The sequence below is a fragment of the Nymphalis io genome, chromosome 5 (assembly GCF_905147045.1).
Source record: "Nymphalis io chromosome 5, ilAglIoxx1.1, whole genome shotgun sequence".
In the NCBI taxonomy this organism is placed as follows: Eukaryota; Metazoa; Arthropoda; class Insecta; order Lepidoptera; family Nymphalidae; genus Nymphalis; species Nymphalis io.
The window spans coordinates 935422-959431 of NC_065892.1; the positions used below are offsets into that span (position 1 = coordinate 935422).

Sequence of the window (24010 nt, forward strand, 5' to 3'; positions counted from 1 at the left end):
ATCTTTCTACGTCTGTGCCTATAAGATTAACCTAATGGCACGCAATTTAATCTTCAACAAACTAAGTCTGGATTTAACAATTTAAAAGCATAAGTGTCTTTTCTTGATGTTGGATAGACTACTCGTACGTTTTCAGTTCTACATTGTGTATATTAGGGGTTACGCGGTTGCGTGGGCACTTACCTCCTCATTGAGGTTAGATACGAGCAAAACTGTGGCCAGCGGCAGCGGTGGTGCGGCGAGCGCGCGCAATGCAGGCGAAGCTGGCGTCAGTGTGAGTGCACCGAACGCGGGCAGGCCTACTCCCCCAACGCCGACGCCGTACGGTGATGCCAGACCTGACCCAAGTCCCAGAAACGGAGGCGCCAAAACTCCACCACCTACAATTTTGTTCGAATATAACTCCTGTTTTTTATTCCTATCGTTTACACAAACCCAATTAGTTAGAAGAGAATTGTTCTTTGACGTGAACAAAAAGGTTAAATGTTTCGCCTAGAAATACGAAATACCATCTGTTTTTCGATAAGGGAACGCAAGAAGTGTCGACTGAAAACCAACCACACCAAACGTACGTCCCTTTTTTGCAGTGATCCTAAAATATAAAGCGATACTACACAATAACAAAAGCAGAGAACAGGCTTTACAGGAGTAATCCTCATATATTACAACCCCCGGCGGTGCAATAGGGATTTATGATAAGTTATTAGTCACTGTGGAAACATTTAGAATTGATTATGAATAACAAACAAGACAAGAGGATGAAACGGAATAGTAAATGTTCTTTATATCTGTAAAAATATTTTATATTTTATAACGTGTTTATTACATTTCGACTATTATAAGCATATATATATTTTAAAAGGGATATGAATAATTTGTGTACGTATATTTGTATTATTGTTGATACACGGATTTCTGTTTAGCCTAAATTATGGCTGGTCGAGAATGCCTTCAGGCACTAAGCCCGCCTCTTGTTCCAACTGCATATTGTGGTGGTAAATAAAAGTTGTAAATAAAATAAATAATATAGAATGAATATACTATTACACAATCATAGGGAGGTCTACGTGTAGCTACATAATAGGCGTGAATTGAAGAGTGGTGTATGTAGCAAGCTTCCAGGTGTGGGGTAGTATAAGACTAACTCATCCTGGATGCGAGGGCCAAGGCGAGGCGAGCCCGCTGAGGCATCAACTCACTGGTCAACAGCTGGTGGGCGTCACCGTCACCCGATGGGAGCGTGGGATTGGTGTAGTCCCTCGACTTGTCGTTGTTATATTTGACGTTGAGGCATGTCATCTTTGAGTAATCGATGCGTAGTGTGCAGCAGCCATTGTAAATGTTCTGACCGTCGAGTGCCTGCGAACAAATTGGAAAATTAAATAAATACGCGAAATTATGTTTTTGCATTGTATTTAATTAATGATAATGTAATTTTTTTATAGTCGTCTTATATATTATTATCATATAATACTGAATGCAATGTAGAAAATAATATGACTCGGTATAGGTTAAAACGTTAAATAGCAATGGATGTTTTTAAAAACTATACGATCAGGGTGAAAAAAATATCGAAGTATTAAAATATTGCGACTACGTTGCTTCCTATTTGTTTGTCCACAGCGCCTGCGGGAGCTTGATAACACCCCATCGCGATAGAAAAGAGAATTAATTAAAAGGCAACAGCACTCAACCCACTCCTGTGGGCATTATGCTTGCCTTTCAACGGCACAAAGTGTATGTACACGATAATTTCTATAAAAATAAATATGTACAAGAATTTCCACTAGAAAAGAAATAGCAGCATCACTTATTCAACATCATTATATCAATTTGCTCCTTACACGTAGGTACTCCGGCCACATGGGACCTTCCACTATCTAATTTAGAAAAGATAAATGTTGCTACAGGGATTACTCCTGAGCAGTTTGTCCGCCGCAAATTGACTTTAATTTTTAACTGTTTATCTCTTGCAATTTCTTTAGAAACGCCCCACAGCCGCGTCTGTTGGTTCAAACGTTTCGGCAATTGCGCCGTTGGCGTATCCCGAGAAACATTTTCGTTAAAACTGTCAACTTGGAAATGCCAGCGGCCTCGTCCGCAACGATATTATTAATTCAATCAATTAACGTAGCTGTTTTCTTTATCATAGAACATCGAGTTTAATTAAAGAATTACATAAGTATATCAGTTATGTAACAAGCAATTCACGAGAAGTATGTACTTGATAAATATTTTACAAGTAAGAAATGTTGGGTAATTTACACTGGACACTGACTTACACCGTCTGCCTTGCAAGTCACCGAATATGTTGCCCCTGTAATTCTACTGGCTCATAAACCCTTCAAACCAGAACACAGCGATACTAAGTAGACTTCCTGAGCCTGTACAAAACCTCTACCATCGGTGCTCGAATTAAATAATATTATTCATTCATTTTCCTCTCCTGCACATTTAATTTGGCCGTAAATGAAGCATCAACATAGCAAAGTAATAAAAAATACAATCGATGTTTAAAAAAAACTCTCTTAAACGTTGATTAAACTACGCTCGTACTTCCTATAAATGGAGTTAAATTTGAATACCTTTTTACAATCCAATAAAAATTTCAGAAACGCAATGAATAAGTAAGAGTTCAATGTCGGAAAGCTTGAATATTGGCTGTAGATTTAATAAATTTCTGCTCTATATGCAAATGCGAACCCCTGATGTGTAGACGTGAATAGATTGGTTCGTTTTTAGCTCAACTTATATGGAAATACGAAAAGCACGTAAGAAAGCGTGAAGAAGATCGGTTCGATACGTAATTAGTTTTGCGAAACGTCACACCTCAATTTTGTTTCGATGAATATTGAATGATAGGTGATCCAAGGAAAACGGCAACTAATGAGCTTCTTGACGATTGTTCTTGATAGACATTCAGAACGGATAGTAGATTAATCCTGTTTATAAAATATCAAAAGACTATTCAAATAAAGAATGTTTTGATTTCGAATTCTAAAGATGCAAAGACTGTTATTGCTTTAAGAATATGATTGAGATATTAACTCATAGGACAAGTACACATTAAATTTATCTTTATCATACTGTCTAAAATGAAAAAACTTCACATTATCAATATTCGATTTAACGTTTAATGGCTAATTTCCGGATAATACCTCGTGACCAACATGTAATGCGAATGAATGAATAATACTATTAAAATTAACCCGCTTAGTTTCATTCTTAGTTTGGATTGTCCTTTAGTTGGTAGTTTTTACTTATTTTCTATTTTTATTAGACCTTTGTCTTGCTTCTATATAATGTAATTCGAATGTATGTAATTTGAAAAATAAATACCTACTATAACTCGCACACGTTTGTCAGGGAAACATTGTAGGTGCTACACAGAAAACATCACCGACCTCACCGCTGGAATATTTAACTTCATTCCTTATATTAATATATAAGCTATGAATAAATTTACGCCTTATGTGTATAGGCAATTAATATCCTTGATTAATAACGTATCAAAATAATAAAAAAATTTCTGTGTTTGAAATTCTTCAGTCAACTTCCTTTTGATCATATCGAAATTATTTATATATTTAATTTAATATAAGTAGGTAATTATATATATATAGCTTAATATAGGTAGATAGGTTGTCAAATGTGTCATCTAATGATAAATGTTTGCTATCGTTTGGGTACTAAAATGTACTTGTTATAAATGGAACTAAGCTAGCGTAAACTTAGAGTTACACGAGTATTCCTTAACCCTTTGATGTTTACCGCCTAATCGACACGATCCTCGACACATTTGTTTTTTGTCGACAACTTACGGTAGTTTAAAACTTTAGTCTCCGTCGTATTCACAACGAAAAAATACATTTTATAATTCACAGTTTTATTAAAAGAAATGATTGTGATAACATAAAAAAACACCTCAAAAGTTACTATATACATATTTTTTTTAATAATTTAAAATTGTTTATAAATTCCCAAAGTAAACACAAATACGAAATAAAAATAGTAATTAACACAATTTACTAGAAAAATATTCTTCGAGGAAGTTAATCGAGTTGACTTCGGTTTACTTCTTTCGAAACGAGGTAAACAAGATTCGTTTAGACGGCAAAGAGGCCGCCACTGCAGCGAGACGGAATCATGGTAAGATGTAACAAGTATCCTGTATCTCTTAATCACGTCCCCGGTAATTGTTTTATCTCCAGCTCGTTAGAACTCGTTTAAGCAAAGCCTTCTTAGAGAAGGATTAAGCGCGGTTCGCCTTAATCCACCCCCTTGTTGCTAATTCTGGTGGTTTTTCCACGGAGACCAGATAAACGTTTTTGTTGGGTTCCAAGCTTGCAACGATTAATATTTATAAGAGCGGACATCGCTCAGATTGCTTCTGCTGCCGGTGCAAGGATTATGTCAACGACGAAATGCATATTTTTTTATGTGTTTTTTCGGTGCAAATGAAATATTTGTTAACGTCATTTGAAATTGTGTAAATATTACTTTTCTTTTTTTTAAATATTTGCAATATATATTTTTTTAATTTCAATTCGTATAAGAAGATATTGTCACAAAATAAAAATCAATTCTACGAACGCGATGTACTTTAATTGATTGTATTAGGCGAGAAACCACTTGCTCGATTAGTGGCAGATAAAGACCACTTATCGGCGGTCGGTCGGCTCCGAACGGATCTCCGAAAACAAATACAGTTAAGTGCTTTTAACAATTAAGTAAATTATTTTAACTATTAATGAATTTGTGATAAATACAGAACGTTTAATTGTTTTTTTAGTTTATAAAGTACATCATAAATTATAAAATCCTTTTTTTTATAGAATAGGAAGGCGGACGAGCATATGGGCCACCTGATGGTAAGTGGTCCCCAACGCCCATAGACATTAGCATTGTAAGAAATGTTAACCATCGCTGACATCACCAATGCGCCTCCAACCTCCAATGATGTTATGTTTCTTGTGCCTGTAATTACACTGGCTCACTCACCCTTCAAACCGGAACACAACAATACTAAGTACTGCTGTTTTGCGGTAGAATATCTGATGAGTGGGTGATACCTACCCAGACGAGCTTGCACAAAGCTCTAACACCAGTAAATATAATCCCAAGTTTTTTTGTGTTTTTATTTTATTTTGATAAAAATAAAAGCGTTCACTAAAAATTGTTAACTACTTGAACTTAATAATAAAAATATTTTATTTAAATATCTTGCAAAATATCAAGCATACTGTTAGTAACTTTGATTAATACAGGGACAAGATATAACACCAAGGTTCCGACTCCTTCCAGGAGCAAAGTTTTCTTTAGAATAATAAAAAATTGCAGATTTTTTAAGACTGTGCCTATTAATAAATTTAAATTTCATATTATAAAATATTATTAGATAAGACCTGACAAATAATTACGGTGGTAATTCTCGGGGAATAGACAACTACACAGAACATAATATATGCACAGTGTGTGCGCAAATACAAATGCACTCTTAACTCACTCTCATAATCCGATGGGACGGAAAATCCGACCGGAAAAAGTTCAGGTGCAGGATCAACGGCTTTACGTGAGGTTTAGGTAAAAACTGCGAACGCCCGTGACTCCTATTGATAATTTCTCAAACCCAATAACTTTAATTGGATAATTGAGTAATGAACCTAGGACTTCGGGATTTCCGCCCTTATAAAGTAGCCACTGGACCAACGAGGAAGTCACACTATATAATAATCTTACAAAAAATGTAACATAATTGTCAACATATTTTAGCACCTTAGTCTTTGAGGGTAGTTATTTGAAAAAAACAGTTCACCCTCCTGGGCGTGTTTCAGTTCAAACTGAACGGTTTTCCTTCCATTAGAAATTGTAATTAATACTCAAAGATAAACCCCTAATTGTAGGTGATAAATAGAAAACGATCGACGGCATCGTTGCTCAAAAACCGCTCCTTAATGCTCTCCCCTAACGAAACCCAATATTAGTGATTAATCCGCAGATGTTGTTCTACATTGTGACATCATGAATAATGAAGTTGCCGACTTTTGTTACCAAACGCTTCAATTGGCTTTGTCTATGACTATTACTATTGTTTACCATATAATGGTATTGTTATACCAACAATATTGTAAGCTCCGTCTACCTACGCGTAACACATAATTTATTACCAAGGCATATACTTCTGTATATATAAGTGACGAATATGTAAGTGATAAAAGTACAATTATTGGTTCGTAATTACGTCATGCAAAGCTTGGGACACAAACAAAACAAAGATTAAACAATGTTTGACACGTAACGAGAGTGCAGCTTGATCTTTGTTGACGAAACTGGTCGGAATGTAAACAGGGGCGATCAGACTTGCAATTTTAAGCAACGGAGCATCCTTGCTCCTATGAATAAAGATATAACGTAGTCCACGTAGTTCAGTCGATAATAGGTTGAAAATACGATCTTTCGATATTATTTAAGCATAAGTATTTAAAGAAACTGATAAAATTATTTAATTTAGTTTCAAATTTACTCGATTATTAAGAGCGAATAAACGCCGACCATTCGCAGAAGCGAGAACGGAACGAGTATGATAGTTTTATATCTAGAGCTTTATGTCTAGTTTCGACATGATATCTGTTTTTGGATTTTTTTAAATATTTTTTGTATAAAATAAGATTTGTTTATGTAACAGTAGTATACTGCTGGGGACAGACTTGAAGAAGAAGTTTGGAACACCACACAGCTGCATCAATGCGGGTTGGTGGAATATACATGTGGCAGAATTTGGTCGATGTTCATTTACGTTAATTCCTTCACCGCCGAGCATGAGGTTCTTCAGTCAAGATTCATGTCTATAGACAATGCCGGCTATACTTACCGGGTTGCTTAAAAGTGTGTAAGTTTGTGGAATATAATACAATATTACTATATGTAAGTCATCTTTCAGAACCCTACAGAAAATAAATATATATTTTATTAAAAAGCGAAAATATAACAAAATAATCAGACTAATATTCTATTCATCATATTCTTAAATTTTCGGGATGACGTAATCGTGACGGGGATCATATAATATTTATATTACGAACACGCGGGCTGATATTTATCATATACAGCGAAGCGTTAAATTATTATTTCGATCCTAAACAGCTTTGTTTGTTTCGAAAAATTTAAACTAGACAATTTGTCAAGGAAACAACACAGCGCAGGTATCACGTTTTCGACAGATACGTTGTTTGAATATGTCTCTTGTGTTGACAGAAAAGCTCCGCTTAGTCGCGGTCGCGAGCAAAGTGCAATTTTATAATGTAAACATAGCCACGTCCCCAATATATAATATTTATACTTATTGTGTTGTAACTATAACAGTAATCGTAAGTATTTATTTATTAAAATATATTTTTTTATTAAAATATTTTAATAAATATAATTTTTAAAATCTTTATTAAATATTATGGGAGGTTTTGAAAGTCAGCTAGAACATTATATACATATGTATATAATATTAGCTGAGATGCTCCTGTGAGACGCAGCGTGATGTTATACAGTCTAAAACTTTATTAATTTAAGAATTAGTATAATCTGTGGTTAGATCGTTTTAAGGAAGAAACAAACTTTTATATTATTGATGATATTTTACATATAATCAAGATGATTATATTTTTTATAATTGATAATGTTTTCTTTGTTACTAGTTTTTGCCTACGGCTTCGATGAAAAGCCTATGTGCTTCATTGGGGTCGAAGCTTGCTTCATAACAAATTTCATCAAAACGGATTCAGTAGTTTAACCGTGAACGCGTAACAGAAAGACAGAACTACAATCGCATTTATAATATTACTAAAGATTAAATAGGCGAATTGTTTAGAAAGACTCGAACATACAATTACCTACAAATAATAACGTGTATACTGTACGGTGCTGCTAAAATGAGTGATCGTCATCGAAGGTTATTGTCCCAAATATGGATGAGGTAGACCCGAGGGCGTGTCTGCGGACCGTACGAGTCATATAGTTATCAATCACAAAGTAATGATGGAGTACCCTGTACTCTGATTTGAATTTGGTTTATTCATAAATGTAATATATAGATTGATCTACCTCATAGGTATAGTGGTAAGCTTATACTGGAGAACATCTGGTCCCGAGTTCGAATGCCGACTTATAATGCCGGAGTTTAAGTTTTCAGTGTTACTTTGGTTACAGCTGATAGCTTTAGTCTTGTTGGATAGCACTCTAATCAAATATGAAAGAGAGGGACATTTGTGCAATATAACTCTTGTGTAGATGGCTATTTTATGAGATAAATCACCGTGGCTGAAATTAGGCCAGGAAAACACCAACATTTTAAATGAATAGTACACCACTTGTATTTAAATCAAATCCTTGCATTTCACAACAGTCTAAAATAATATCCTTAACATACGAATCCAATTATGTTCGCATTATATAATAATGTGAACGGTACATACGTTGCAATTAAATGAAATTTACTGACAAAATACTATGTAAGTCTTCAGTATCACGTTTTGCGTGTATTTAAACGAAATCTAAATTAATTTACGAAGCAAACGATGCATACATGTTTAGTAGTAAGCCGCGGTACGGTATACATACAGGTACAAGAATTGAGCACATTAAAAGCTTACATTTCGTGTCTGCGTATAAGCCGCCCTCTGAAAAGATTTGATGGGGAGGTTAGAGATTTATGTCAAGGATCATAGAGTCGGGGATCGGGGGATTTCAGTGCTCCAGCATCCGACTGTGCCCTTTGTGGTTGGAGCACTATCCGGCTTCACTTCACTTTGTACCTCGTACTCTTGCTGCCACTTACCTTGCGGGACGTTTCAATTTCATTTTAAGAAAAATCCGCGTCCAGTCCATTCCCAGCGCATCAGGCTCATAAGACGTATGAAGTTATTGAGAATAAATATAATTTTCTTCTAGATAAAGTGAACAACGTTTATATATATATCTCAATATATATTTGTTAAATATTATTATGTCTATGGCACGAAGAATAAATATAATTGCTTTTAATAAAGTGTTAAGAAATGTACATGTTTGAAATTTCGTATGGAAGTAAATCAAATCAATTCGCGTGCTCCACTGCTGGGGAAATATCTCATCTCCCTTTGAGAAGGTTGTGGGGGATTGGGGTAGAATATCCCGGCAAGAACGGATTAATTTTCATGTGCTCAATTAGTGTTTATAAGTAATCTCGTGCAATTAAAGAAAACGTGTATCTGCTGAAAATTTGCCAAATTTATCCAGCAATCCGCATTGGAGCAGCGTCTAATAATTTCCACAACTTGTTAAAAGGAGGAGATTTTGCTTTAATATTATTACAACTTATGAACCACTCAGTACTGAAAATATTCGAAATAAATATATACTGGGCCTAACCCACAGATTTCTCTCTTTCTGTCATTATTGATTTAAAAATCGAAAGAAGACGACACAAGATATTTGTAATCACTAAGATACTAATCACTCGCTAATGAACGTTTATAAATAATGTCGTAAATATATACAAACTACGTAGAATTAATTAAATATAAAATATTGCGAAATGTTCTCATCATATTAATGAATTACTTCAAAGAAGAGATTTTAAATAGAAATTCATAAATCAAAAATAATATCTATGTAAGCAGTTGCAATACACTACGTTCAGCAATTATGTAATTTTACGTAGAATTTCAATCATAGCCGTCGAATAAGAGTAGGTCTTAGCGTTGCTAAGTTTTCACTACTCCGCTTTGCCAGTGATATCTCAATTTTACTATGGCATCCTCGCTTGGGAGTATTAATTTGTTGGGCGAGTTGTAAGCTGAATATAATGAATAATGCCAGAGGGTTTATTTTTATAACTATATTTAATCGCTGTTGGTATACTTGAATGAAATATATATACTAATATAGATATGAAGTTTTCTTGTTTGAACGCATTAATATCTGGAGCAACCAATCAGAATTGAAAAAATCTTTTTGTATGTGATAGCTTAATTCTCGAGAAAGTTTATAGGCTATTTACATTGCGTTACAGCCTAGGGGGGGCGGAGCCGCACATATCGTGAAACCACACCGAGCAACTTAAGAAGTAACCCAATAGATTTTTTTTGTAAAAAGAAAGATAATAAAAAATTTAACGACTAAATAAAATAAGATAAAAAAGGTATCGACTGTGCCGATTAATAACAGTTGCGAAACGGAAAAACAAAGCCCGATAATTATTATGCTACCAAAGCGAGTTTGTGGAAGCCGCAAAACGAAATTTAATTTGCCCTGAACGCTGCATCAGAAATAAAGTTAAAACAGTCGCTGCAGTAGGCGGCAGTACGCTGAACTTCTAACGCAAATGAATAGCGAATGGGAAAAGTTCAGCTGAGAAAAATGATGTCCCAGTCGGCGACTAGGGCGCGGACTTTCCTTACTTACTGTTACACGATATTGAAATTATCACATTAAGGTAAATACTTCAATCGATAAAACTTATCATACAAATAAAAATCGTTACTGTAAGAAGAACCTTATTGAGTTTATTATTATACTATATGGGTATCCACCAGCATTGAAGCTGCGTGGTGGAATAAGCTCCAAGCCTTCTCTTCAGACTGTTATTTTTTTGATATACGAGAATTATAATTACATAAGTTTTTTAAATGTAAAAGAATCTGAAATAGACAAACGTTTTCACACATACAAAAATACGCAAATATACAAACACGTTCATAGTACCAACGACTAACCGTTCATACTCTGTACATTATTTTAATTATGACTTGTATATGTACTTTTTTTATAAAACTCTGTAATTATGATCAATGGACTGAAAGTTGGCGTTGACAACGGAAAAACAGTTATCACTTTCGCAGTGTTATTGTTTTTCAAAAAACGAACGAAGTTGTAAAACATCTCATCGCCAATTATTCAACCACCAAAGAACTCGTATTGCTGTGTTCCGGTTGGAAGGGTAGGTAAGCCAGTGTAATTAAAGAAACAAAACATTTTAGATACAATATTTGCGTTGCATTTGCGATGCAAAAAGTCGTATAAGTTTACGCATTTGCCTTCTTAAAATAAATAAAAAAAAGTAATTGGACGTAACTAGCAAGTCCGTGACAAAACAAAGAACAACTATCAATATCGAAGTCTTAGCTTCTCAAGGATACGCAGTCGGAGGAGATGAGACATAGTCACTTCATTCAGATAGTTCGAAAGCGAGTCATTAAACTGAATGAAACGTGCGACAATACCAACTCTGTTTTATAGCTTTACTTTACAAACAGTTAAATAAAAACGAAGAAGTATTCACAACTCACCGTTTTCGCCATTTGCGCTGACCCGGTGTCTGGGTACTGGATTAGGGCTTGAAATGAATCTGAAAATGAAACGCATTATTGTTTAAAATATTCGTAAAACATGCACAGTTTTATTATTATATTTTCCACACGCCATTTACATACATATATACAAATTAATTATGAGTAATATAACAGCCCATAATTGTCCCATTGGTCTCATCGTCTTTAGAACTTTGGACCTTATTCCACACCACGCTATTTCACTATTTGGCAGAATTCCATTCGAAACATAAAGGATTCTTTCACGAGAATAAATTATAAATACATATTAAGGATATGAAAACAGTGGTTCCGTATCTAGACCCGCAATCTTCGATTAAGATTAAAATATCTATATATTCTAATTTATTAATGCTATTTGGTTTCTAATTATTTTAATTACCGAAATACAAATCGGCTAAAGCAAATATTTTTTTCCATTCATTTTTATAATTTATCAAAGTGTATTGGTTGAAAAACAAATAGCTGGCTAATAACACCAAATGGTTAAATGTTTACTAAGAAACGTAACTCGGCAACAATTTGTACAAACTTGAACAGAAGTTAAAAGCACCGAGACCAACTTCATTAGACGTCAAATTATTAAGAAAGGAAATCCTAAGAAAAACAATTGTTTTACTTTAGCAATAAGGATATTTGTGTTAATACTGGCACATAAATAAAAAAAAATATATTTTAAGTATGTTTTATATTTCGAACGGAGAACGCGGATAATTAAACAGTTTAAAAAAAGAAAAAGTATGGTCAATTATTTACGGCTATTAAATAAAATACAAGGTTTGAATGCGAAGCAAAACTTAGATAAACTAATTTAGATAAATTAATTATTCTTAAGGCAATATAATTAATAAATTACATATTTTAAAAGGGGGTAATAGACATTTTGTTAGGGACGTAATTCAAAATGTCCTTTATTTAAGTGCTGATAAATCGTAATATTTCAGGTTTATAGGATTCAATTGAATGTAAACCGACAGGCGGTTAGCCATGTTCAATCTACCGCGAATAACGGCCATGAAACTTAGCAGTTACTCTTTTTTTTTTAAATGAAATGACAGAATCACCTATATACAATTAAATTTGTATGTCAATATATAATTCAAGACTGCCTCGTAGGTCTAGTGGCTTGATGTAAGGCCCCAGACCCGGAGGTCCTAGGTTCAATTCCCAGGTCGGGCCAATAAAAAGTTATTGGGTTTTTCTGTCAGAAAATTTTCAGTAGCAGCCCGGAGTCTGGAAATTGGAAGTGTGTACACTCCCGTGCCTCGAAAAGCACGTAAAGCTGTTGGTCCTGCGCCTGAACTCTTTCCGGTCGTGTCGGATTGCCGTCCCATCGGATTATGAGAGGGAATAGAGAGTGCACCTGTCTTTGCGCACATACTTGTGCACTATAATATCTCCTGTGTAGTTGACTTATCTCTTTCGAGATTGGCCGCCGTGACCGAAATCGGTCACCGATCACCGAAACATTATTGAATGTTTGAGGGAAACATATACATATGCGTGTTGCGAACATGTTTTTTCTATTCTTATTTATTTTTTATTAATAACACTTAAACTCGTCAATAGCAATAAAAAAAGCGGTTAACAAAAACAGGAGAAAAATTTAGTGAACTGTTTTGTCTTTACCTATTTATGTATAGATTTAAAAAATATATACCTATTTAAAAAAAAAAAAAAAAAACAAAAATTATATTTTCTGAAATTTATATATGGTAATTTTAAAATCTATATATTGTGAGGGCGAGATGGCCCAGTGGTAAGAACGCGTGAATCTTAACCGAAGATCGTGGGTTCAAACCCGGGCAAGCACCACTGAATTTTCATGTGCTAAATTTGTTATTATCTCGTGCTTGACGGTGAAGGAAAATATCGCGAGGACACCTGCATGTCGAATTTCACTGAAATTCTGCCACATGTGTATTTCACCAACCCGCATTGGAGCAGCGTGGTGGAATAAGCTCCAAACCTTCTCCTCAAAAAGGGAGAGGAGGTTTAAGCCCAGCAGTGGGACATTCACAGCCTGTTACTACTGTGTACATCTATATATACTTGATAATGTATTACGAAGCGATATTATATGTGAATTTACATTATAATACAATTTATATAATAATCGAGATTCTACTGTCACGTTAGCTTGTATTAAATTTCTCAAGATGCTAATGTAATGAAACACTTGTTAATCAAGTGTTGAATGTTTGACAGGTAATACCGTGTTCGCTCAAACAACGTGAAATTGCCACCGAACGTGGAACGGGGCGCTATGAAATCCCACTCTTCAAGAGTTTGTTTAGACTCAGGTGCACCTAAGCTATTTTATCATCGGCAACACTCTAGCAAATATGCGAAACAAGTTTTACGTAATTTTGACGCCATCTTAAACTCGAGAAGCATAAATTGATACGTTTTACTCACTCGATACGAAGTTTTGAATGTTTGGTTTTATATATACTGTTTATTTATAACGTTCAAAAGATAATTTCAAAGATTATTATTATATACCTACAAACAAAGGCAACTTGAAATATGTTTTTTTTTTGTTTTGAGAGTAGTGATTGACACAAATTAAAAAAATACATTTGGAATGTTTAAAAAAAATTACGTCGTTAAGCTCACATGTGAAACTAAAGAAAAAAAAAACAACAAAACAAAAACTTTGTTAAGTAATATCCTTGCAAAATATTATCGCATTTTCCTTTTTTTCAAAGTTATAAAATAAATAATATAGAGTCACTCAAAGTCACCCCTAAGAATGTCGAAAGAAATGAAAAGTAAGGGGCTGTCTCCTCATACATACTTAAAAGCTCTTTAAGGCTTATATTTTTTTACGTTCGTTTCGATCTAACTTGCAATAACTACGAAATAAGAATATTATAATTAAATAATTCCTCAGATTTTTATTTGAAAGGCCATTTTTATAGTGTTACATCAATTGCATCTAAATAATATTCATTTAAAAGCTAGTTCTAGAAAATATAAAGCACATACGTCTAAACTGGCCGATTATATAGACGTGAGTCTACTATTTTATAGTTCGTAAGTTGAACAATAACAACGATACGTTCTGTAAATTATTATCGATCAATAAAAAAACATATAAAACAATATTATCTTAAGCGAATCTCAATAAAATAATAGAGTAAATAAAATCAAAGTGGATAATATAAAAATCTCGCGACGTAGATTTCGTTATTTTCAACAATAACCGGAACGGAAGTTTTTAAAGCCTTTCTTTGCCCGGTTACCCTTTATTCGAATTTATTTATTCGAGATAAAATATTCGAGGGCTAATTCAATAACGATGCTCCGATTGTGTACAAGAAATTTAAATGATTCCAATCAATTGCTACGGGATGTTTTTTCATTAAAAATTCAAGTGGTATAGGCAATTATTTTAACCCGACTGCATTGAAAATATGTTTTCACGTCCATTTTTTTTTTGTCATTATCTATTGCTCTTATGTACTGCTTGTTTTAGCTAGTAGTTATATCCTATTAAAATATAGCTGCATTTAACATACTATAATGTTTTTTAGAGTTTTTGATTTAAATTTAAGTTAACTATACATAAGAAGAGCCAAAAAGGTGTAGATTGAATTCCCTAATCGTCGTTTCAACGTGTATAAACGCTTGCTTTCACGGTGTACGCTATGTAAATTTAAGCGATGTCGCGGCTCTGCCCAACGACCGATTACAATATAATATGATATCTTAAATCTTGTCGCTTTTACTCGAGTGCTATGTCAAACTTGAATGCATTTTGGCTCGCAATTTAGGCGTCCTTTCATCCGGCGACGCCGAGGCTCTTGTGGAAAATAAAATAAGAAATCGTGAACTGTCTTTGAAGCAAGCCCTTTATGGTGTTCTGATATAATTTTATTTTAAGCACCTCCGATTCATTATAAATAAATTAATAAAATATGATTATGATAAGCACACTTGCGAGAAATGTGCATCCTTGGTTCGCAGGGTGCGGTTCAGCTTCATCTAAACATGATCTGATGATGATGATGTTATCGCTGCTATATATTCTTGACTGTTGTATGCCGTAGTAGTAGTATGTTGATGTTTTTTTTATTATTTTTGTTAACATAAAACCTTTTTTTTATTAAACAGGTAGGTGGGCGGGTTAATAGGTCACCTGATGTTAAATGCTCGCCGCTCATAGACATTGGCGATTTAAGAAATATTAATCATTTCTTAGATCGCCAATGTGCGACTAACATTGGGAACGAAGATGTTATGTCCTTTGTGTCTGTAGTTACACTGGCTCACTCATCCTTCAAACCGGAACGCAACAATATTAATTGTCATTTAGCGGTAGAATATCTGATGAGTGTCTACCCAGACGGGCTTGCACAAAACCGTATCACCAAGTAGATGTAATTAAATATCTGTTACTTCAATAAATATATTATTATTACTATAAACGATTCCAGTCACGATGGCCATTCCCAAGAGACACTAGCTACCTACGCAGGAGACATATAGTACTCAAGTGTGTGCACAAATATAAGTGCAATATTTATTCCCTCGTTCTCATACAATACCCAGAGAGAGTTTAGTCGCAGGAGCAACGGTTTACAAGTCTCCGTGTTTTGCACATTTTATACATAAGATTTATTATACTCAGCGGAGGACAATATACTCAACATGTTTTTAGGGTTACAATAATATTATTATAAAGAAGTGACGTCACAGCATAATTTATAACAACTAATTAACTAAGAAATTAAGAGATGTTGGTTTTTAATTTAATGCTTTAATTTAATGCTTTTTAATATTATAAATGTGATAGTTTGTATGTTCGTTATTAAATAACGCAAAAACGGCTGGACGAATTTGGATTAAGTTTGGAACAAAGATAGCTATTACCCTGACTAAGCTAATACAGGTGAAGCAGCGGTCGGAAGCTACTAATTAACAACCATGATTGAGTAAATATAACATATAAAGTAACTTTTATATGTCGGTAGCTGTAACACAATCCCATTCATTAATATACTTATCTAATATTCTTTATATCCGTTAATTATGGTCGTGTCTTACGGTCAACGCTTCGTGTACGAACAACGCGGGGCTTACTATCAGGTTAATAATCCCAGGACAAATCTCAATGAAGATCGCGGTAATCCCCTACCCCCGCTTGCCCTTACTCGATTGGCTTTATTAAGGTGTAGCCCGCTACAATTATTATGCGTCCCCTGTTTGCGGTAGATCTCGTGTCTATGTTGGATTCCCGTAATTAAGGATTTCTGGCGACTGATATTTAGCGTTCACAATGCTTGCTGTAAGCCGTATGTTGCATTGCTATTCAAGCGTGTTCGGATTTAACGATATTATGAAATATCTCGTAGACTGTATCGAGTAAGCAATATTAATATTGGATATCTAGAATAACAATTTGATTAAGTATTACTTATATTTTATAACAATCACAAAAAGTACAAATAGTTTTTTAAAATTTTTGTGGAATATATTTTATAATAATGTTATTAAATGTCATATTTCCAAGCTTTAAGAAATAAATTAATAGCTGAAGTGCTTTGTTAAAATAAGGCTTCAATTTGTGACTGTATGTAAGAGCTGACTAAGTACTTTTGTACAGCACATCCATCAATCGAAAACTTCAACGCCTTACCGACAAAATCACCAACTCACTAGAAGGCAGGATATTAGATAGCCGACAACAAATAAAAAGGATAGGAAATATGATGACGAAAATGTCAGAAAATAAATAAATTAAATATTTAAGGATTTGGTCGCAACAATTTCGGAAACTTTATCTCGTTTGTTAGTAGTAATACGATAAAAACTTAGGGAATATTCATTAGATTAACTCGGAAAACTTATGAAAGTAACAAGGAGAAACAACATGAATCCAAAATTGGTGACAACTCCTGAGCGGTTAAAGTTATAAAGCATTTTCGTTGGCCGCGTTGAATACGAAAACAAACACGAGAAACATTGAATATTGCAAAATATGAATTTAGCATTTCCGTTTCGAGGACATTGAAAAATTCAGGAGATGCCAAAAATTATTTCACGTTATTGTTTTTTTTTAATTTTGTTTTAATGAAAAACAACCTTGGAAGTCAAAATTGTCTATAAACATGCAGATTAGACATACAGATTATAAATTAAAAATCAACATTATATATTCTAACACTTTTCACATTAGCAGTGACAAGAATGGAATTAATGGCAATCAAAAACAGCAATACACATTATTGTTGTTTGACGGTAATTGAAAAGACCGGGTGGCCGGTGGTACCTACTCAGATTGTTTAACTTCCTTTAAATAATAATTGAAGTTTCATTGCATCAATAAAACAATTAATTTAGCATTACAATAATAATAAATACATTGAAGTATTTTTGGAATATATTTAGATCTATATAGCTAAAAATAACTATATCGATCTGGAGGATATAATAATAATAATATCCTCCAGACCAATTTCGTACGCAGGAGATATTAGAGTGCACAAGTGTGTGCGCAAACACAGATGTGTTCTCTTACTTACTCTTCCCTTACTCTCATAATCCGATGGGACGGCAATCCGACACGACCGGAAAGAGTTCAGGCGCAGGACCAACAGCTTTACGTGCTTTCCGAGGCACGGGAGTGTACACACTTCCAACTTCCAGGCTCAGGGATGCTACTGAGAATTTTCTGACAGAAAAACCCAATAACTTTTTATTGTCCCTGTGTGACCTGGGAATTGAACCCAGGACCTCTGAGTCTGCGACCTTACATCAAGCCACTAGACCAACGAGGCACACCTCAGTCAGACCAACTATATATAATATACAAACAGCGAGATGAAAATGACGTCAAAAAACAAAACTAAAGAGATATTTTTTTCCATTAAATATCACTAGCCGATTCCTGATAAGTTAACTGTACCCAGGATTCAGGAATGTGGCATTGAAAATTTGTATACGAGATGTGTTGTACTCGCTTCCCACGAGACAGGATAATTGAAGTAGGGATTTATATGTTTCGGATCTACGATCTGCTACAGTCGCTACGTATAGCTGTGTACAACATCGGTACGTTTGTTTTTACCGAGCAAAATAACATGACCAGTATTTGTATTGTACTGTACCTTATACCAATGTATATAAGATAAAATTCACGTTCGTCCCGTCAATAGTACATTCGATAAAACTGGAAAGAGCCACCACTTGATTATATTATATACTAAAATATATACCCTCATTTTCTGGTATGAGAAGCATGTGTACTGATTTAGTAGTTTTTTTTTTGGTTAGGCATTACACGTCTCCCCCTTTATAAATAAAGACAAAGTATTAAAATTTATTTTAATCACATCTAGTTATTATAAATGTGGATGATAGTATCCAAAACGGTCAGGATTGAACCTGTGATTTTATCGTTGAACATATAACTAACATGCGCGATAAAATATACATTAAAAATATGAATAACATTTCATAATAAAACGGTAATATACAGCGATGTCTAATGTAAGTAAATTATTTTAATGGCAGCAGCATTTTAAATACTTGAAGCTAAATGGTGTAATGGGAACTAAGCGGTTAACGGGCAAAGACAAAAGCTCTTACAATTGGACAATGACGAATGCGGTAAAAAAAGCAAACAGTTCGGAAACGGTGCCAGGGTTGAACGATGTTCGGAAATTGGAAACACTGCATTAGCCGTGGCTACGTCGTGATACCGACGAATTATGAGAATTCGGAACAGGATAATATCACTTCAATTATGTAACCACGTATTGCAAAACAAAATACATAAACCATTATTAAAAATCAAAATGAAAGGTTCATTAAAATGATTATATATAGCGAAATATTTGATGTTTCATGTCGTATTACTTTAGTAAAAAACAACAAAGAAAATACGATAAGCATTTCAAACTAAGCTATATTGAGTCGGTGAGTTTCATTTTTACTGTTTCGAAAGTACGTTTACAGTTTTTTGAATTCACCGAATATTATGAATAAATAATATCGAAAACCTTCATAAAATATTATTATCTTATTTGAGTTATTTGACAAGGGTCTGATAAACAAGCAGATGAAGAAACAATTTTATTTAGTGGCGAATGAAATTCTTAAAAAGGGTATCTATGTTAAAAGCTCTTTAAAATAATTTCGAAGATGTTTACTTATTACTTTATTAATGTAAAGTAATGTATCTGACATTACTTTGTTAAGTAATTCTATATTTATGTTACAAAGCTGGAGAGTTTGAATGATTAGACGCGCTTACCTCAGAAACTACGAAGGGTGATCAAAAATTCCACAAAATGGAGAGCAAGGGGTGAGGATAGGGATTACTTGGTAGCAAATAATTTAACTTAATTGGGAACTACTTAGCAGTATATAATATACCAGGTAACCCTATGTTGTCAATCGTTTACAAGTAGATACGAAAGAAAAAGGCAATAATGAAAAAAAAAAAAAATGATTGCGACGTGATAAAGTTCTTGACGAAGCAATTAATGAAATGATTATCTAATAAAAACAAATTACTTTGTGCAATGGTTTATTTAAATAAGCTTGCGAAGTCTGGGAAGACGTCCTTTTCACTGGACGGCCGATTAAGACCACCACGTCAGATATCGTTGGATCCTATGTTGATAATCTTGGCATGTCAAAAATCAGTTCTAGATGCAGCAAAAAATACTGATGTCCCATTAGCTAAAGCGAATTGAAGTGATTTTTGAAACTATGTTATGAGTATTTTACACCAATTTAGGAGGTAATACTGACTGGGTTTGTGATATTTATCATTTTAATCAAACCATGAGTCAATGACCCTAAAACGTTTTAACACTGACGGAATTAATCCTAAAAAAATATGACAACGGTCTTTTGGACTATAAAAGACTTTTGGAGAAGGGTGTACAATAAAAAGCAGACAGATCCTTGCCTCGATACTGATTGTATTGTTTATTTCTGATAATTGAAAGCGTAACTTCACCATGTAGTACCGAGCTAGTTAGTTGATCAATTCGTTCCCATTAAACGATAAGCTTATTATTAGTTAATTAAGCCCAAGATAACCGTATTGTTCGCAAGATATTTCTTAGTTTAAAACTGAGTAAAACAGTATGATTAGGTATTAACGAAGTTTATAATTAGCTGAAAGTGAGCAATACACAGCGCGGCACACAGCCGTGGGCAAAGCTTATCAAATATGTACCTTCCTACCTGCGTGCCTCCTGTGTACCGGATTTATTTAGGATATGCATGAGGGTACGATTTAAATTTTAAACGGATTGCGCCCTTGGATTTTAGACCGTTATGTTTGGTAAATCTATTACTAGTATACGAAAACTAAATTTCATCTTTATGTTTCAATTTGATAGTTTTCTAAGTTACCTCCTGAAGTATATGAAAAACTTACATATTAAGTTTTTGTTTTAAAGTTTATCCTCACACAGTGTAAGATTTAAAGTGAATATTAGTTAGAACGGAAATTCGTGTGGCTTGTTCACAACCATACCACTATAGAAAGCTAAAATATGTTAGGGCCCCATTGCTGAAAAAAGACCTTCTCTACTGTAAGGAGAAGAAAGGGAGTTTATATCATCACGCCGTAGTGGATTTTTCTATCGCATTCCCAAATTTCAATAAAACCGATTATGAAGAATTGAAATAAAGATTGTGGGTGAAATAAACTAAATATGTAAGGAATATAACCGATAGACATATTACACTATAAATAATATTAAATTATAAATAAACTACTGTAATTCATTAAATTATTGTCTTATTATTTCACTATTCAATAGACGTTATATGTGTATTAAAACCTTCTAATAAATACATCGATTATTCCAGTGAAATAAATATAGGTCGTAGTTTTGCTAGAGTACCCATGACCGGTGTTGAATCAGGCTGTATCACGAAGATGTCTTGTACTAACATGGATTGGTAATTAAGATAATTAACAGATAGTAATTAATTTACGTAATTATATTTGATGTACTAGTTTTATATCTCAGCGGCTAGCATTCGTGGACATTAACGGAATGTCGTGGATTCAAATCGAAACATCAATGATAATTCATACGCTTCATTCGTGTTTTATTAAAATTTTGTGTGATTCATTTCGTTCACGGGCGGTGAATGAAAACCATGATGTGTTTTGAAACATTGGCACAGCGTAGTGGATTAAGCTCTAAACGAATTCCTCGAGAGACCAAGCAGTGAGACATTTTATTTTTACAAATTAATTTATAAGACAAATTTATCGGAGTCGTGGTACAACATATAATACTAATAACTATAAAGGAACAGTAATAAAATACTCACTATTTTTAGTGAATGTTACTATCTTGAGCACCTTCCCGTACCGCTGGAAGATCGAATAAAGCACGTCGAGCACTATCGGATACAGCATGTGCTCGATGATGACGCGCAGCACTGTGTTCGGCCCACCCTGGAAAAACAATACAAATTTAAAGATATATTGCTAATTCACTTGCCAACTTAGATCTTAGATAAGAAGTGGTATATGCCAGTACACACATTGCCAGTGTTAAAAGGTGATCAGTTATTAGCAAATTCGTTTGGTTTAAAAATAACTGATAAAAATAAGTAATGTATACGCGGCTAATTATATATTTAGCCAAACTAAATAAACAAACATAAGCTATCGATTGGAAAAAAGCTGCTAAGCATGGTACACAATTGTGCTGCTAATTCACATCCTTGATACTGGAAGATATTGATATGATATTATAGATGACTGCTAGTGGTAGCTTTATCCCAAATACAAAATGCCAAACCAAATCATCGCATTTTAAATATTGGTGGAAGATATAAAGCTGAATTATAAGCCATCAATAGTTAATTCTAAACTACATCAAACATGATTAACTTAATAGGAAATATGTATGTGTCCAATCAAGCAGCGTTATGGAATTAGCTCCAAGCCTTCTCAAGTCTCAAGAGGAAAATATTTCCATTTTTAACAGATATAAACAGCTAAGCGGACCCGTTTAATTATATTTAAAGACTAAACAGTGTTTATTTAATATAATAACAAAGCTGAAGACTTGGAGAGTGCAAAGGTTTATTGCGTGTTTATCAAAGCCTTGTTGTTGCAAAGTATTTAGCGATGTCGGTGGTGTGAACCGGTTTACATAGTAAATACTTTTTACTTTTGTATCATAAGTTCTATCAATTTATATCTTAGCCGCAGGTACTCCCTCTAGAGTCGAAATCTGATTTACGGTATGGGCTTGTAATATTTAAGATGGTCTCTTGTAATCAGCTTTGCTTCGGTTTAGTGTTAAATAGATAATCTTCTTTGTTTTACGTCACCCACAGGCGACGTTTATGTAAGATTTAATACCTCGAATGTGTAGCGAGCCATTATCATGATATATTATGTTATTAAGAAACTAAATCACGTTTGAAGCTCATTTCGGTAGCATGTTTCATGAATTTCGGGAATATACGCAATGACGTCGTAACTTATTTTTAATGGAATCAGCCGTAACTTATAATTATTGTTATATGTTAAGCCACGAACAAAACGAAAATGGACATGTTTTGTTTATGTCATTACTTTAAATCGTTAACGGACATCGATACAACGTCATACACTTCTTGGTTATTTTTTTAAGAATTACGATTAAACATTTGTATAATATTGAAAACAATTAGAAAGCCACATTCTTAATTTAAATAATCTGATTAATATCTAACGGCCTTACTTATAAACGTTGTTAAGCGGGTGATTAGTAAATAATGTTCTGTCTTCTTTTTTCGAATGTCAAATCAATAATGATAGAAAGAGCGAAATCAGTGTTTAACTACACAGCCGCTAAGCAACGTTTATAAGCAGTATAATTGGTAAACATATATATATTTTTATATTTTTTTAAATTTCATTTAACTTGCAATGCTTTTTTGATTGATTATTCTTGCAAGTTGAATTAGAACCACTTCCTCTTATATATGAGTTGAAATTTTACGTAATGGTTCACTTCCAAAGACAATATATTTTTATAGCAAGAATGATCTGATTCTATCCCCAAAGATTGGCTCGAGACTAAGAAACTCCTCAATGATTAACACGACATTTTGTATAAAAGTTTGTTTTTAGAATTTTTTTTTTTTTTAAGTATTAATGCTGTCTGTAGAATAGTGTAAATATATTCATCTTAAAGTCTATATGTGCAATTATTTGTACTTATATTTATTTTATAGTTAGGTTTGCGTTTATAAAGATGCCTCGTAATTTTATAAAGCAATATAGTGGAATTGTTCGATCAAATACATTTTGTATGTAAAATATTTTTAAGCTATAATAATATAATATTTTGTAAATTACATACAGTCATTACCTGTATTTCAGTGCCACCATTTGCAGGTTGAAGCGCTGCGCCCGCGCCGGCTACGAGCGCTGCGCCCGCACTGTTCGAAATAGCCTGTGCGGCCTGAAGCGCTGCCTGCGCTGACGCCGACTACGGAAAATTAAATATAAAAACTATTTAATCTGTTTTAGATAATCTATTGAATTTATCTTATGATGATTTATTGTATTAATGAATAATAACTTGCAACATCTAATTGTGGCTCATGCTCCTCTGTTGAATTATGCATTTATTTAACTTGTTGCATTTCTGCAAACGGCTACA

The 24010-nt window shown here is 33.8% G+C and overlaps 1 protein-coding gene across 11 annotated transcripts in view; it reads right to left on the reverse strand.

Moving 5' to 3' along the window:
- Positions 1–24010, reverse strand: part of LOC126768786 (polypyrimidine tract-binding protein 1) — a 462213-nt gene that overhangs the window by 7211 nt on the left and 430992 nt on the right. For 8 of the 11 annotated variants that reach the window (XM_050487100.1, XM_050487107.1, XM_050487104.1 and 5 more), the window contains 5 exons: positions 23708–23836; positions 21675–21801; positions 11319–11377; positions 1146–1359; positions 184–380 (listed from right to left, as the gene is read on the reverse strand). In XM_050487100.1, coding sequence (XP_050343057.1) covers positions 184–380; positions 1146–1359; positions 11319–11377; positions 21675–21801; positions 23708–23836 — 726 coding nt within the window. The remainder of the gene's footprint in view (positions 1–183; positions 381–1145; positions 1360–11318; positions 11378–21674; positions 21802–23707; positions 23837–24010) is intronic. The other 3 variants (XM_050487099.1, XM_050487103.1, XM_050487109.1) reach the window with 3 other exon arrangements.